At 47.3% G+C, this 14,254-nt stretch overlaps 1 protein-coding gene across 1 annotated transcript in view; it reads right to left on the reverse strand.

The window, feature by feature from the left end:
• ARHGAP22 (Rho GTPase activating protein 22) overlaps nucleotides 1-14,254 on the reverse strand; it is a 36,079-nt gene that overhangs the window by 3,690 nt on the left and 18,135 nt on the right. Inside the window, 4 exon segments of the mRNA XM_079975539.1 lie at nucleotides 183-304; nucleotides 1,604-1,677; nucleotides 3,557-3,689; nucleotides 7,115-7,322. Coding sequence (XP_079831665.1) covers nucleotides 183-304; nucleotides 1,604-1,677; nucleotides 3,557-3,689; nucleotides 7,115-7,322 — 537 coding nt within the window.

Genomic DNA, 14,254 nt, shown 5'->3' on the forward strand with positions numbered 1-14,254 from the left:
CTCAGAGCAGACTCACTAAAACCAATACACTTGGACCACTGAGTTCAGTGGGTCTGCTCTGACTTGGTATTTTGTCTAGAATTCTTATGCATTGAACAACTGAATAGTCACAGGTTCTATAGCTGCTGAAATTGTCCACATCTGAAATATGCATCAGAACCTTAGGAATATAAAGTGCGTACCTTCCATTATAGCTAACGGATCTTCTACTTGCGGTCGAAGGATATTTGGTCCGAATACAGTGGCAAGATTCTGGACACTCATCTTGTTATGGCTCGAGTGAGACTGAACTTCATCGAGAAATCTTGAAAAGACCCCACCCAAGAGAGAAGTGAAAGTTACATTCACCACCAACTTCTCAGTGGAGGAAGAAGACCAGAGCGAGGAGTTACCACTTGTGTCGCTGCCATGGCTCTTTTTACTAAGGGTCAAGTTAGAATATGTGGGAGATACAAGATGAGTCTCCTGATGCTTTTACTTTGCAGAAAATGCTTCCTCAACATCAGCCCTCTAGATGTGTTGAGACTACAATTCCCACCATTCCTGACCACTGGTCCTGCTAGCTAGGAATCATGGGAGTTGTAGGCCAAAAACATCTGGAGGGCCGAGGTTGAGGAAGCCTGCTTTAGCCCATATAGAACTAGAGATATGAGGCAAAAAGCGCAGATGCTATTCTGACCAACTGTTGCCGTTTTTTAGAAACTAGTTACTACCACCTTTCAGTTCTGTTAACCAATGAATGAAGGCACTGCTACGATTAACGTTTAGGAGAACAGTGCAAGTCACGCCAAGACAGGTGTTAACACTCTTTCTAGCTCATCTCTCCGTTCTACATTGCTACAGCTTGAGGATGTGCCTTTTCCATCATCTCAAGAATCTGAGGGTGATTCCCCTGCAGCGTTTCCTGTTCTACCACCACCCAGTTGCATGCGACTGCCACAATAGGCTACAGCTCCTTTTAATACTGCAAACTGGTCTTCCAGTGGGGTGGAACCATTGGAAGGGCAAGCTCTGATGGCCTTTCCAAAGCTTCAGTTGACTCCGAGCCTTTGCTGAGACAACATCTTCCCAAACTCAGCATGCTGGACCCACTGAGGGCTGCATCCATAGTCCAAATTTGCTTCTCCTTGGATACTCATCCTGACCTAGATGAGGCCCTAGTGTTCATTATCACTTGCACTGTGGTCCTCAACCTCCAGCAGAGGAGAGTGAGTTGCTTTAGCAAGTCATTATCTCTAGGCATCAAAGCCATTGTATGTAGAAATTGGGATGCCTCCATGAAAGAGTACAATTATGGAACTGAGTAGGCCTGAGCCTTCATAGCCTGTCCATAATTTGGGAGAGCAGAAAGAGTGCAAAAGAACTCATGCACGGGACATTCAAGCAGTTATGCTCTTGCTGGTGATTATCTCTCTGTTAGACCATCAGTTCCATCAGCCAGAAAAAGAAGGTTCCATGCCAATACTAGTTGGGCAGCAGTGACTTTCTTAACCCCTCTAGTGATAGTGCTCCCAGTGCTTCAGTGTCTGATCTTTGTTGTCAAAACCAAAGGAAAGATTGCTTGGGCCAATACTTCCACCCTCATCCCATAAACATGACTTACTTGCAGATGTACTTGAGGAGATTGTAGTTGGCCTGCGGAAGACTTCTCACATGCCTTGCCAGTTCCTGAGTGCCCTGAGGGATGGGACGAAAGCAGAATGAACACTAAGCTCAATAGCTCCATAACTAGGACCAAACACACATATTCAATGGCGATCTGGAGAGATCAATTAATAATAATAATAAATAATAATAATTTGTTATTTATATCCCGCCCTCCCCAGCCGAAGCCGGACTCAGGGCGGCTAACAACAATAAAATAATACAACATTCTAAAATTTCATTATAAAATTAATTCAAATCAAATTGATGGCAGCCATTGGGCTAGAGTTCTGTGAAGATTGCCAAAGGAGGGAGTCAGGCTGTGCCCTGGCCAAAGGCTTGGTGGAACAGCTCTGTCTTGCAGGCCCTGCGGGGAGATGTCAAGTCCCGCAGGGCCCTAGTCTCTTGTGGCAGAGCATTCCACCAGATTGGAGCCACAGCCGAAAAAGCCCTGACTCTGGTTGAGGCCAGCCTAACCTCTCTGTGGCCTGGGACCTCCAAGATGTTTTTGTTTGAAGATCGTAAGTTCCTCTGTGGGACATACCAGGAGAGGCGGTCCCGTAGGTACGAGGGTCCTAGGCCGTATAGGGCTTTAAAGGTTAAAACCAGCACCTTAAACCTGATCCTGTACTCCACCGGGAGCCAGTGCAGCTGGTGTAGCACTGGGTGAATGTGATCCCGCAGCGAGGACCCCGTAAGGAGTCTCGCCGCGGCATTCTGCACCTGCTGGAGTTTCTGGGTCAGTCTCAAGGGCAGCCCCACTTAGAGCGGGTTACAATAATCCAGTCTGGAGGTGACTGTCGCATGGATCACAGTGGCTAGGTCAGGGTGAGAGAGGTAAGGAGCCAACTGCTTAGCTTGGCGGAGATGAAAAAATGCCGCCTTTGTTATAGCTGCAATCTGCGCCTCCATGCAAAGGAAGGTGTTGAAGATTACACCCAAACTCTTAACGGACAGTGCTGGTTAGTCTGTAGTTCTGGACAGAGTTGTCTTCTCCTGGAACGAGAGGGTCCTAACCTGCTGATAATGCTGGATACAGCCTTACCACTTGAAGACTCGCGGCCTTAGTGGTTAGGAGAGTGCCATTCCAGCTATGGCTGGTTCACCAGTTATGGCCCCATTTGGACATTCCACGATCTAGTAACTTCCAGACGGGATTACTGCAATGCGCTTGACGTGGGGCAGCCCTTGAAGTTGACTCCAAGAGGTCGACTCAAGAAACTCGGCAGCCAGATTACCAGCAGGGGTAATCTCACAACGCCCTCATTTTAAAACAGCTGCACCTTGCTGCCAATTCATTTCTGGGCCCAATTTGAGGTGCTCACATTAGGGTTCAAAAACCCTACATATTTGAAAGAGCCCCTCTTTTCCTACGCCCCCTCTTGGGAATGAATATCAGCAGAGGGGCTCCTCTGTATAGGGGCATATTCTGTGGCAGTCCCTAAACTTGTCACATTCCCTCCCCACCTACGGCACCTATTCCTGTGATGGAGATTCGTTTTAGCTGATTTTAATACAGTGATACCTCAGGTTAAGTACTTAATTCGTTCCGGAGGTCCGTACTTAACCTGAAACTGTTCTTAACCTGAAGCCCCACTTTAGCTAATGGGGCCTCCTGCTACCGGCACGCCGTCGGAGCACAATTTCTGTTCTCATCCTGAAGCAAAGTTCTTAACCTGAAGCACTATTTCTGGGTTAGCGGAATGTGTAACCTGAAGCGTATGTAACCCGAGGTACCACTGTACTGTGTTTTTATATTGCTGTCACATGTCTAGGACCTCATGGTGAAGAGCAGGTAAAGAAGTTAAATAAGAATAAAATTATTGCTTTGGAATTCATCACCCCCTAAAAAGACCCCCAGTTTGATTGATCTTCGCACATAGGTTTGTGAGTTTGCGATGTGTTTACTGACCTCTCCTTTGTCTTTGGAAAGCAGTTGCCCACAGGAGAGGAAGTCTTCATATCTGGCAAAAGGAATAACAGGCTCTGGGAGCTCTCTGAGGTAAAGTTTCAGGAGAGAGGCTACTGTGTGGACATCGGTGTTGCTGCAACAAAGGAAGAAAAAAAAGGAAGTTTTAGCAAGATGCAAAGCAGCTGAGTCAGAAACTCTGCAGTTGCGCTTGGCAAAGATGGGCAGGCTTCGGAAATCGCCTAAAAGAAAACTAAAACTAAAAGATACCTTGAAACACATGTTTATTTATCTATCTAAGTGGTCAGTCATTTTTTTCTTGTCCAGAGCAAAGTGACTTATAACCAAACAGACAATAAACCCCATATAGATGCAAAGAGGAAAGAGAAATCCATTAAAAACATTCCACTCACTTCCCAAAGGCCACAGATAGTTGAAAGCCAAAGTAAATATGTATAATGAGGGTGCCAGCCAAGTCTCCTTGGGGAGAGTGTTTCACAAACAGGGAGCCACCATAGAAAAGGCCCGTTCTCCTGTTGCCTCTCTCCTGACCTCTCATGGAGAAGGACTTCAGATTAATAATAATAATAATAATAATAATAATAATAATAATAATAAATTACTTATATCCTTCCCATATGGACGGGCCTCTCCAGCTACTCTGGGCGGCTTGCAACAGGATATTAAAAACACAATACAAGAAAAAACATTAAAAACTTCCCTAAGCAGGGCTGCCTTCAGATGTCTTCTAAAAATCAGATAGTTGTTTATTTCCTTGACACCTGGTGGGAGGGCATTCCACAGGGCGGGGTACAGTAAACACTCAACTTATGTGGGGGGTACGTTCCAGGGATTGCGACTAAAGCCAAAATCATGTATAGTCAAAATACATCGGGCGCGATGGCAGGTGGGATTGCCAAAGTCTTTTTTCACTTCCTGCCCCCTTTTTAGCTTTTTTTCCTTTTTTTTAAAAAAAAGTTAAATGTGCATAAGTTGGGGGCCTACTGCATCGTGTTCTTGAAGCATTTAAGGCTTTAGAGGCCAAAACCAGCACTTTGAACTGGGCCCGGAAACTAATTAGCAGGCAGCGCAGTTGGGACAGGATTGGTGTTATATGCTCAAACCATCTTGCCCTGGTGAGCAATCTGGCCACTGAACTCTGCACAGTCTTCAGAGACAACCCCGTGCATCATGAGTTGCAGTAATCTAACCTAGAGGTTACTTTAAAAAATAATAAAAAAAATGAAGTAGTTTATGTATGTGACAATAGCCGCTGGGATTCTTTATGTGCAGAAATGGAAGGAGGAAGAAATTACCACCCCCCAAAAAATTAACAGCAAGATTTAAGAGAATGTAATGATGGGCGTTTTGTGGAAGAATGGATGCCTTTTTTTCGGACTATTTAAAGAAATATTATAGTATGATGAACTCGTGAGCAGGATTTTAGCTGTGAGCAACAGAAGGAATGAGATTATAGTCTTGTGGTTATGATTTAACAGGGAGAAGGTAGGGTGCAGAAAAAAGAGAATCAACCAATCCATGGGAAACAGGGTGGGAAGTCGACAAAAACAAGAGAGGCGAAAAAATTAAATGTTTATTGGACTGTGTATGTCAAAAATGTTGAAACTTCATAAAATATAATTTGGGGGCAGGGGGAACCATAGAGGTTACTAGATAGGTAAAGGTAAAGGACCCCTGGACGGTTAAGTCCAGTCAAAGGCGACTATGGGGTTGCAACGCTCATCTCACTTTCAGACCAAGGGAGCTGGCGTTTGTCCACAGACAGCTTTCCAGGTCATGTGGCCAGCAGGACTAAACCGCTTCTGGCGCAACGGGACACTGTGACAGAAACCAGAGCGCATAGAAACGCTGTTTACCTTCCTGCCACAGCGGTACCTATTTATCTACTTGCACTGGTGTGCTTTCGAACTGCTAGGTTGGCAGGAGCTGGGACCGAGCAACGGGAGCTCACCCCGTCGTGGGGATTCGAACCGCCGACCTCCCGATCAGGAAGCCCAAGAGCCTCAGTGGGAGTGGAGATTCACTTGGGACAACGGCATTATCCAAGAGGCTGGGTTTTATAACCCCTCTCTGTAATGTTGGAAATAAAAAAGGAATGTAGGATACTTTCCATTGTCTTTCTGCTTTCCTGGGCAACCAACCGGGAGCCGATGACAGCATCCTGACAGTCTGTCTTTTTGTCCTACAATAACCCTGCTCCCTCCCACATGTTGCACAACAGCTTTTTGAGCGGCTGCTGTTGCTTTGTGAGTTACACCATTCTTGCTGATGTGCAGGCTACCTGCCATGGACCAGCCTCGCTACTACAGTGGTACCTCGGGTTAAGAACTTAATTTGTTCCGGAGGCCTGTTCTTAACCTGAAACTGTTCTTAACCTGAAGCACCACTTTAGCTAATGGGGCCTCCTGCTGCCGCCGCGCCACCGGAGCACGATTTCTGTTCTCATCCTGAAGCAAAGTTCTTAACCCGAGGTATTATTTCTCGGTTAGCGGAGTCTGTAACCTGGAGTGTCTGTAACCTGAAGCGTATGTAACCCAAGGTACCACTGTACTTACCTGATAATGTTTAAGCCTCCTAACCACTGCGGAAGCAAAAGTAGCCATTGTTCTTCCCTCCTATCATAGGAGCCAACTCACAGGGGTCAAGGTCCTTTTGCCCCCCATAAAATATTTGAGGGGATCTGGGCCCCCCAACAGGGGTGCCAACTTGAATAAACTATAGGGGGCAGCGTGGGTGTAGCCAAGAGGGGGCAGGGGGCAACTGCCCCCTAAATCAAGTAGATCAATAAAAATAGTTAAATAACTGAGGTTTTTCCCCCCACTAGCATAAAGTCTGCCCTCCTAACATAAATCCTGGCTACGCCCATGGGGGCCAGGTAAGCCCCACGCCACATAATCACTAGATGTGGCACCCCCCCATTTGAATGGCAAATGCAGAGCACCACATGTTAGTTTGGCTGGCTGGGCCCTCACGGTAAAGAAATTTGAGGGTGCCTCGGGCCCCCCCGAGATGGTGTCTATGTTACCAGTGATACATACCTGTGATCTAGCATAAGAAACAGACATGGCTACTTCTCTATTGGTTAATTGTTAAGTGTTTATAATATGGTGTGTGTTGTTTTTGTAATTGTACAGTGGTACCCCGGGTTAAGTACTTAATTCGTTCTGGAGGTCTGTTCTCAACGTGAAACTGTTCTTAACCTGAAGCGCCACTTTAGCTAATGGGGCCTCCTGCTGCTGCCGCACCGCCGAAGCACAATTTCTGTTCTCATCCTGAAGCAAAGTTCTTAACCTGAGGTAATATTTCTGGGTTAGCGGAATCTGTAACCTGAAGTGTATGTAACCTGAAGCGTATGTAACCCGAGGTACCACTGTACACTGCCCTGGGAGGTTCAGCTGAACTCAGATATTTTCTAAACTAAATACGGTGCCGATCCTCCTTCCTCGGGAGGAGGGGACGGGGACGGCAGGTAATCTCCCAATCCAGACAAGTGGGGGCCTTGCAGCTCTTCTAGTGTTCCCTTAAAAAATGCCAGTTCACCTGTCAAACAGAGGCTTCTCCCCACAGTCAAAGGAGTCCTGCAGCTCTTTCACCAAATTGGCTTGCCCAGGCATGCGGAAGAGTCCTTCCTCAGCGAGCCCATGCTCCCGGATAAAATCCACGCATTGCTCCACCAGAAGTGGAGCCACGTGCTTCCCGTACTTCTTTTCGTATTGGACTGTGTCTTCCAAGCGTTGACCAAAGATCCCTGCCAATGGGAGAAGCCAAGGGTTATCTTTGGTGGTCCACAATCTCAGACCTATTTTCCAGGGACAGTCTCGGATTTAGAGAAGCCATCTTGGTTTCTGAATTGATCCTGGAATGTCTTGCTTTTCCTTAGGGCGTCCCCCCTATTTTTCCCTGGAGAAATGTTGGAAGGTATGGAGTTATGTGACCCCCGCCCCCTGAGCCAAGGAGATAAGTTACAACCTTTAGAAGACATCTGAAGGCAGCCCTGTCTAGGGAAGTTTTTTAATGTTTCATGTTTCATTATGTTTTTCGTTATGTTGGAAACCACGCAGAATAGCTGGAGCAACCCGGGGTATAAAATAAATAAATAAAATAAATAAATAAATAAATAAATGATAATAATAATACAGTAGTACCTTGGGTTAAGAACTTAATTCATTCTGGAGGTCCGTTCTTAACCTGAAACTGTTCTTAACCTGAGGTACCACTTTAGCTAATGGGGCCTCCCACTGCTGCCGCGCCACCGCCACGCGATTTCAGTTCTCATCCTGAAGCAAAGTTCTTAACCTGAGGTACTATTTCTGGGTTAGTGGCGTCTGTAACCTGAAGTGTCTGTAACCTGAGGTACCACTGTAATAATAATAATAATAATAATAATAATAAGAAGAAGAAGAAGAAGAAGAAGAAGAAGAAGAAGAAAGCAATGACAAAACTAGACAGCATCTTAAAAAGTAGAGACATCACCTTGCCAACAAAGGTCCATATAGTAAAAGCTATGGTTTTCCAGTAGTGATGTATGGAAGTGAGAGCTGGACCATAAAGAAGGCTGATTGCCAAAGAATGGATGCTTTTGAATTCTGGTGCTGGAGGAGACTCTTGAGAGTCCCATGGACTGCAAGAAGATCAAACCTATCCATTCTGAAGGAAATCAGCCCTGAGTGCTCACTGGAAGGACAGATCCTGAAGCTGAGGCTCCAATACGGTCCGCAGGCTGGATTTAGAAGGCGATTGGGCCGGATCCGGCCCCTGGGCCTTAGTTTGCTTACCCATGCTTTACACACATCAGACAGAATGACAAAGCCTTGTTTCTCCAACACCTCCCGTAACTTGGAAGTAACGAAGCATACTGGCTACTTCTGTGGAACAATTGCACCAAAGGTGTTTGTGATCCTCCACTCTGGTAAAAGTCTCCAATGACTAGAATATGTCGTCAGATGAACCAGAGGCAAACAGGTCTTAACCAAGAAAGGAAATTCTTTGGTACTCTAGCCTCAGTGCATGAGAGAGAGCTGGTAAAAGGTAAAGGTAAAGGTACCCCTGCCCGTACGGGCCAGTCTTGACAGACTCTGGGGTTGTGCGCCCATCTCACTCAAGAGGCCGGGGGCCAGCGCTGTCTGGAGACACTTCCGGGCCACGTGGCCAGCGTGACATCGCTGCTCTGGCGAGCCAGAGCCGCACACGGAAACACCGTTTACCTTCCCACTAGTAAGCGGTCCCTATTTATCTACTTGCACCCGGAGGTGCTTTCAAACTGCTAGGTTGGCAGGCGCTGGGACCGAGCAGCGGGAGCGCACCCCGCCGCGGGGATTCAAACCGCCGACCTTTCGATCGGCAAGCCCTAGGCGCTGAGGCTTTTACCCACAGCGCCACCCGCGTCCCCCTAATATGTCGTCAGATGAACCAGAGGCAAACAGGTCTTAACCAAGGAAAGGAAATTCTTTGGTACTCTAGCCTCAGTGCATGAGAGAGAGCTGGTATAACAGGCTAACTACGAACCAGGAAGTCCTGACAGAATGTTGCCTCTGCTTTGAACTCACTAGGTGGCCTCAGGCAAACTATTCTATCTCAGCCCACCCTCCACCCCACTGCCCCTTACAGCATGAAGATATTAATAGCGACCTAACTTTAGGAGGTTGTGGTAAGGGTTGTATTAAGATAATGCATGTGGACACTGTAAATGCTACAATCCATGCTGTTATTATTTACGAGCTTGCTCCCTTTCACATTACCTGATGGAGCATTTTGCCAGATTAAAGGTAAAGGGACCCCTAACCATTAGGTCCAGTCGTGTCCGACTCTGGGGTTGCGGCGCTTATCTCGCTTTATTGACCGAGGGAGCCGGCGTACAGCTTCCGGGTCATGTGGCCAGCATGACGAAGCCGCTTCTGGCGAACCAGAGCAGCGCACGGAAACGCTGTTTACCTTCCTATTTATCTACTTGCCCTTTGACGTGCTTTCCAACTGCTAGGTTGGCAGGAGCTGGGACCAAGCAACGGGAGCTCACCCTGTTGCGGGGATTCGAACTGCTGACCTTCTGATCGGCAAGTCCTAGGCTCTGTGGTTTAACCCACAGCGCCACCCGTGTCCCTTTTGCCAGATTAGGATTACACGAAATGTGGAAAAAACTCCGAACAAATGTTCCTCTCTTACCACCAAGCACCTTCATGGACAGTGTAGAAAAAGCGTTTGTACTCTGATCTCTCTACTGAATTCCGTCCCTAGACTCAGATGCACTTTAGAACATCTAGCTCTCATTTCAGAGTATCCGTCCTTCTAGAGCAAAATGATTCTACTGAAACGCCAGAGTGCCTCAAGCATCTGATCAAGAAGCTTCTGGACCCGTTCCACAGACTCACCTACTGTAGCATTGCAAAGAGAAGTAGCTGCAAAGGAACTGGAAGTACCTATGCTGAAATAATCGCAAAGGGTGGCATTCAACCAAGTTTTATCCACTGAAATTAATGAACATGATGACTGCGTGAGGCCCATGCATTTCAATAGGTTCTACTCTCAGTAGGACTTCAACTACCACTCAAAGACTTGGGGCCAGATTCAGCAAACGGATCCTACGAATGGAAAGCCTCAGGTCCTGTCCCAAGCCTCTCCAGATATGGTTGGGCATGTCCAAAACCTAGAGAGCTGTTGTCAGTAAGTGTGGACAATACCAACCCAGATGGATCAATGGTCTTGGAACCAGAGGGATCATTTAGTCCAGGCTTCCTCAACCTCGGCCCTCCAGATGCTTTGAGACTACAATTCCCATCATCCATGACCACCGGTCCTGCTAGCTAGGGATCATGGGAGTTGTAGGTCAAAAACATCTGGAGGGCCGAGGTTGAGGAAGCCTGATCTACTCCAGCTCTATGCAATGCAGGAATATGCAGCTGTTCCATAAGGAGTTTGAATTTGCAACCTTGGGGTTATCAGCACCATGCTCTAAGCCAGTGTTTCCCAACCTTGTGCCTCCAGCTGTTTTTGGACTACAATTCCCATCATCCCTTGCCACTGGTCTTGCTAGTCAGGGATGATGGGAGTTGTAGTTCAAAAACAGCTGGAGGCACAAGGTTGGGAAACACTGCTCTAAGCAACTGAGCTAGCTAGCTTGAAATGGTCTCTTTTGGTCTCACGACGTTCCTCTCTGATAATCAGCTAATGCAGGCGCAGCACTAAATGTAGGGCTAAACGAAGTGTCCTATTTGCAGAGGTGTGTCTAAGCTTCTCAACACCACACCTGGAACTGGAAAAGCCATTGGGATTGGAGAAGCAGGAAGGGAAAGGGAAATTTGCTTCGCCCACTGTTTCTGGGCTCCAAATCTTCCTCTCCATGGCTATTTCCTCTTATGGGGACTTAAATGCAGAATGCATTTAACAAGCCTCTGCAGGTATGGTTGGGGATGTCCATAAGCAGAATGCATTTAACACCCCATGGGAGAAAAGTTGTGCGGAGAGGATTCTGAACAGGGAACTTGCTGGCAAAGAATTGACAGAGTAGCCTAGTGGTCACCAAACTTCTGGGGTGGCGGATGCCAGTCACAAATGGGCACCCGCTGGGAGCTTGGCATAGTGCAGAATAGCTGCCACACCTAAAACAGTTGGAAAATACAAGGCCACAAAAAGTGTTCAAAGATGGAAAATGCTGCCTTGAACAGGCCAGCCCATTGGTCCATCTGATCTAGAATTCTTGTGTCCAATTCTGGGCATTATCCAGCAGCTTAATGTGTACCATACATCCAAGAGTTTGTTTGTCAGTCATAGAAAAGCTCAAGGAAAAGGCAATAATAATAATAATAATAATAATAATAATAATAATAATAATTTATTATTTGTACCCCGCCCATCTGGCTGGGTTTCCCCAGCCACTCTGGGCGGCTTCCACAGAGACCAAAAATACACTAAAATGTCACACATTAAAAACTTCCCTGAACAAGGCTGCCTTAAGATGTCTTCTAAAAGTCAGGTAGTTGTGTGACATCTGATGGGAGGGTGTTCCACAGGGCGGGCGCCACTACCAAGAAGGCCCTCTGCCTGGTTCCCTGTAGCTTTGCTTCTCACAATGAGGGAACCTCCAGAAGGCCCTCGGCGCTGGACCTCAGTGTCCGGGCAGAACAATGATGGTGGAGACGCTCCTTCAGGTATACTGGGCCGAGGCCGTTTAAGGCTTTAAAGGTCAACACCCAACACTTTGAATTGTGCTCGGAAACATACTGGGAGCCAATGTAGGTCTTTCAAGACTGGTGTTATGTGGTTTCGGCGGCCGCCCCCAGTCACCAGTCTAGCTGCCGCATTCTGGATTAGTTGTAGTTTCCGGGTCACCTTCAAAGGTAGCCCCACGTAGAGCGCATAGCAGTAGTCCAAGCGGGAGATAACTAGAGCATGCACCACTCTGGCTGATGCATGGGAACTAAACAGTTAACTTATTTTCTGGAGCTTCTTCCCTCCTTACGAAGCCAGGTGTTTGGCTAGGTTTAAGAGCAATAAAAATGGCTTGCTAGGTTTCCATCACTATCTTCTAAGGTTCAACAGACAAGCAGGCTCTCAAGTCAGCACACCTGATGCAGGAAGAAGATATGCCTATAGACAAGCTGCCTGTTTCTTAAACAGCCCTTGCAGACATAACTTTGAGTGGAGAAAACAAAATTATTCTGTAACTGTAGTAGGGGGAGAAAGGTTCTCTCTCCAGCTGGGATAAGTTACTCAATAAATGCTTAGCAGAACAAAGTCTGAACATGTTGAGGATGGGGGGAAAAATATTTGGAGTGCGTCACAAATCCCTAATTCAACACCAGCTTCAAAGACAAGAGTCGAAATTCTGAAAACGTAAAATACATTCGTTGGTTGGTTTCATCCATCTGCCCAGATGGTAGGATTGCATTCCTTGCGAGAGCTTCTGGTTCACACATGTTCAGGGAGACAAAGTCATCATGTACTTTCTGGTTTGCCCGTCGCACATCGGCAAGCCCTCAAAAGAGCAGAAAGTAACACATTTGCACTTTCATGAAAGCACATTTTCAACTGATACAAATGTAAATAGTTAATCTAGGCAAATTTTCCTGTGTTGGCGTGTGTGTGTGTGTGTGTGTGTGTGTGTGTGTGTGTGTAAAGCTGCTTGATATCTTAGCAAATGGACCATTTGTGTATTTATGCTCATTTCAGCAAGCTCTCACTTCGCTTTCTATATTTCTTTGTGTGTGTTGGTTACACTGGGACACTTTCCTGTGTGTGTGTGTGTGTGGCAGGATGAATGGGCAGTTTTAAGGCTCAGCTGTGCTGCTGAGTACAGGTCACATGTACACACAATCGTATCGGCATCCTAATCGCAAAACCAGCCAGCACAACATGTGCATACAGGCAGAACCAGCACTTTCAGCACCCAAACCTTACAGTCCGATGGGAAAAAACACAACAACCCTATATTGGTGGCCTGATGATCAGTGGCTTAAAATCATAAAATTGTGGAGTTGGAAGGGGCCCTTAGGGTCATCTAGTCCAAACTCCTTGCAGTGCAGGAGTAAATAGTAAAGGTAAAGGGACCCCTGACCATTAGGTCCAGTCGTGGCTGACTCTGGGGTTGCAGCGCTCATCTCACTTTATTGGCCGAGGGAGCCGGTGTACAGCTTCCGGGTCATGTGGCCAGCATGACTAAGCCGCTTCTGGCAAACCAGAGCAGTGCACGGAAAGGCCGTTTACCTTCCCACCGGAGTGGTACCTATTTATCTACTTGCACTTTGACGTGCTTTTGTACGGCTAGGTTGGCAGGAGCAGGGACCAAGCAACGGGAGCTCACCCCGTCATGGGGATTCGAACCGCCAACCTTCTGATCAACAAGTCCTAGGCTCTGTGGTTTAACGCACAGTGCCACCCGCATCTGCAGGAGTAAATAGAGTTTGATAAATAAGGCCCAGAAAGACCCATGGAATTCATCCAGGTTTGATGGCCAAGACAGCCGCAGAGCTGGAGATTCCTACATCGCCGTTGCCCTGCAGCCATCTTTCACTCGTGAGTTTGAGCCGCACGTACAAAATGCTGGCCCTCGATTCTCCATTGAAGGGAGCTTTCAGTCCAACAAGTGAAGGCAAGCCTTCAGCAGAAGCTCCGAGCCCCCGCCTGACCTTGCAAGCTTTGCCATCTGGGAAACGACTGCGGCTTTCCCCCTGCACCTTACCTCTGGTTGTGGCGCAGCACTTGGGCGCATGGCAGCTTCCCAACATCCAGCAGAAGTCTGGCAAGGTGATGGCGCAGGAGCGGCAGAGGAGGAAGGTCTTGACTCCAGGCATTAGACACATTCTGAGTCCCCCTGCAGCCCCTGTTGCCCACAAGGCCTCGGCTGCAACACAGAGAGCAGCCTCACAGCCCCCCTCCAGCTGCAGAGGATTAAATCGCGGCAGCACATCTGGCCTCAGCGCCACGACTCGCTCGGCATTAATTATGACTTGTTGCTAAAGCATTTGAAATATCCAATGAAAACGGGGAGCTCGCTAGCTTCCAATGCAGCGGTAAGGGAGGCAAGGCAGGTAGGGACTTGCCCACTCTTTGCACTCCTCCCAGTTGCAGCCAAAGTAAACAGCAACTCAGTCTGGGTCACAGGTTTTAACAAATGTCTCCCCCGTGGGCTGAGTATGAAATTCAGGGTCTTATCAGAGATCTTCTTGATGACTTCCAGAAGCGTGAGGT

Source organism: Podarcis cretensis, assembly GCF_951804945.1.
Source record: "Podarcis cretensis genome assembly, chromosome: 5".
NCBI classification, from domain to species: domain Eukaryota; kingdom Metazoa; phylum Chordata; class Lepidosauria; order Squamata; family Lacertidae; genus Podarcis; species Podarcis cretensis.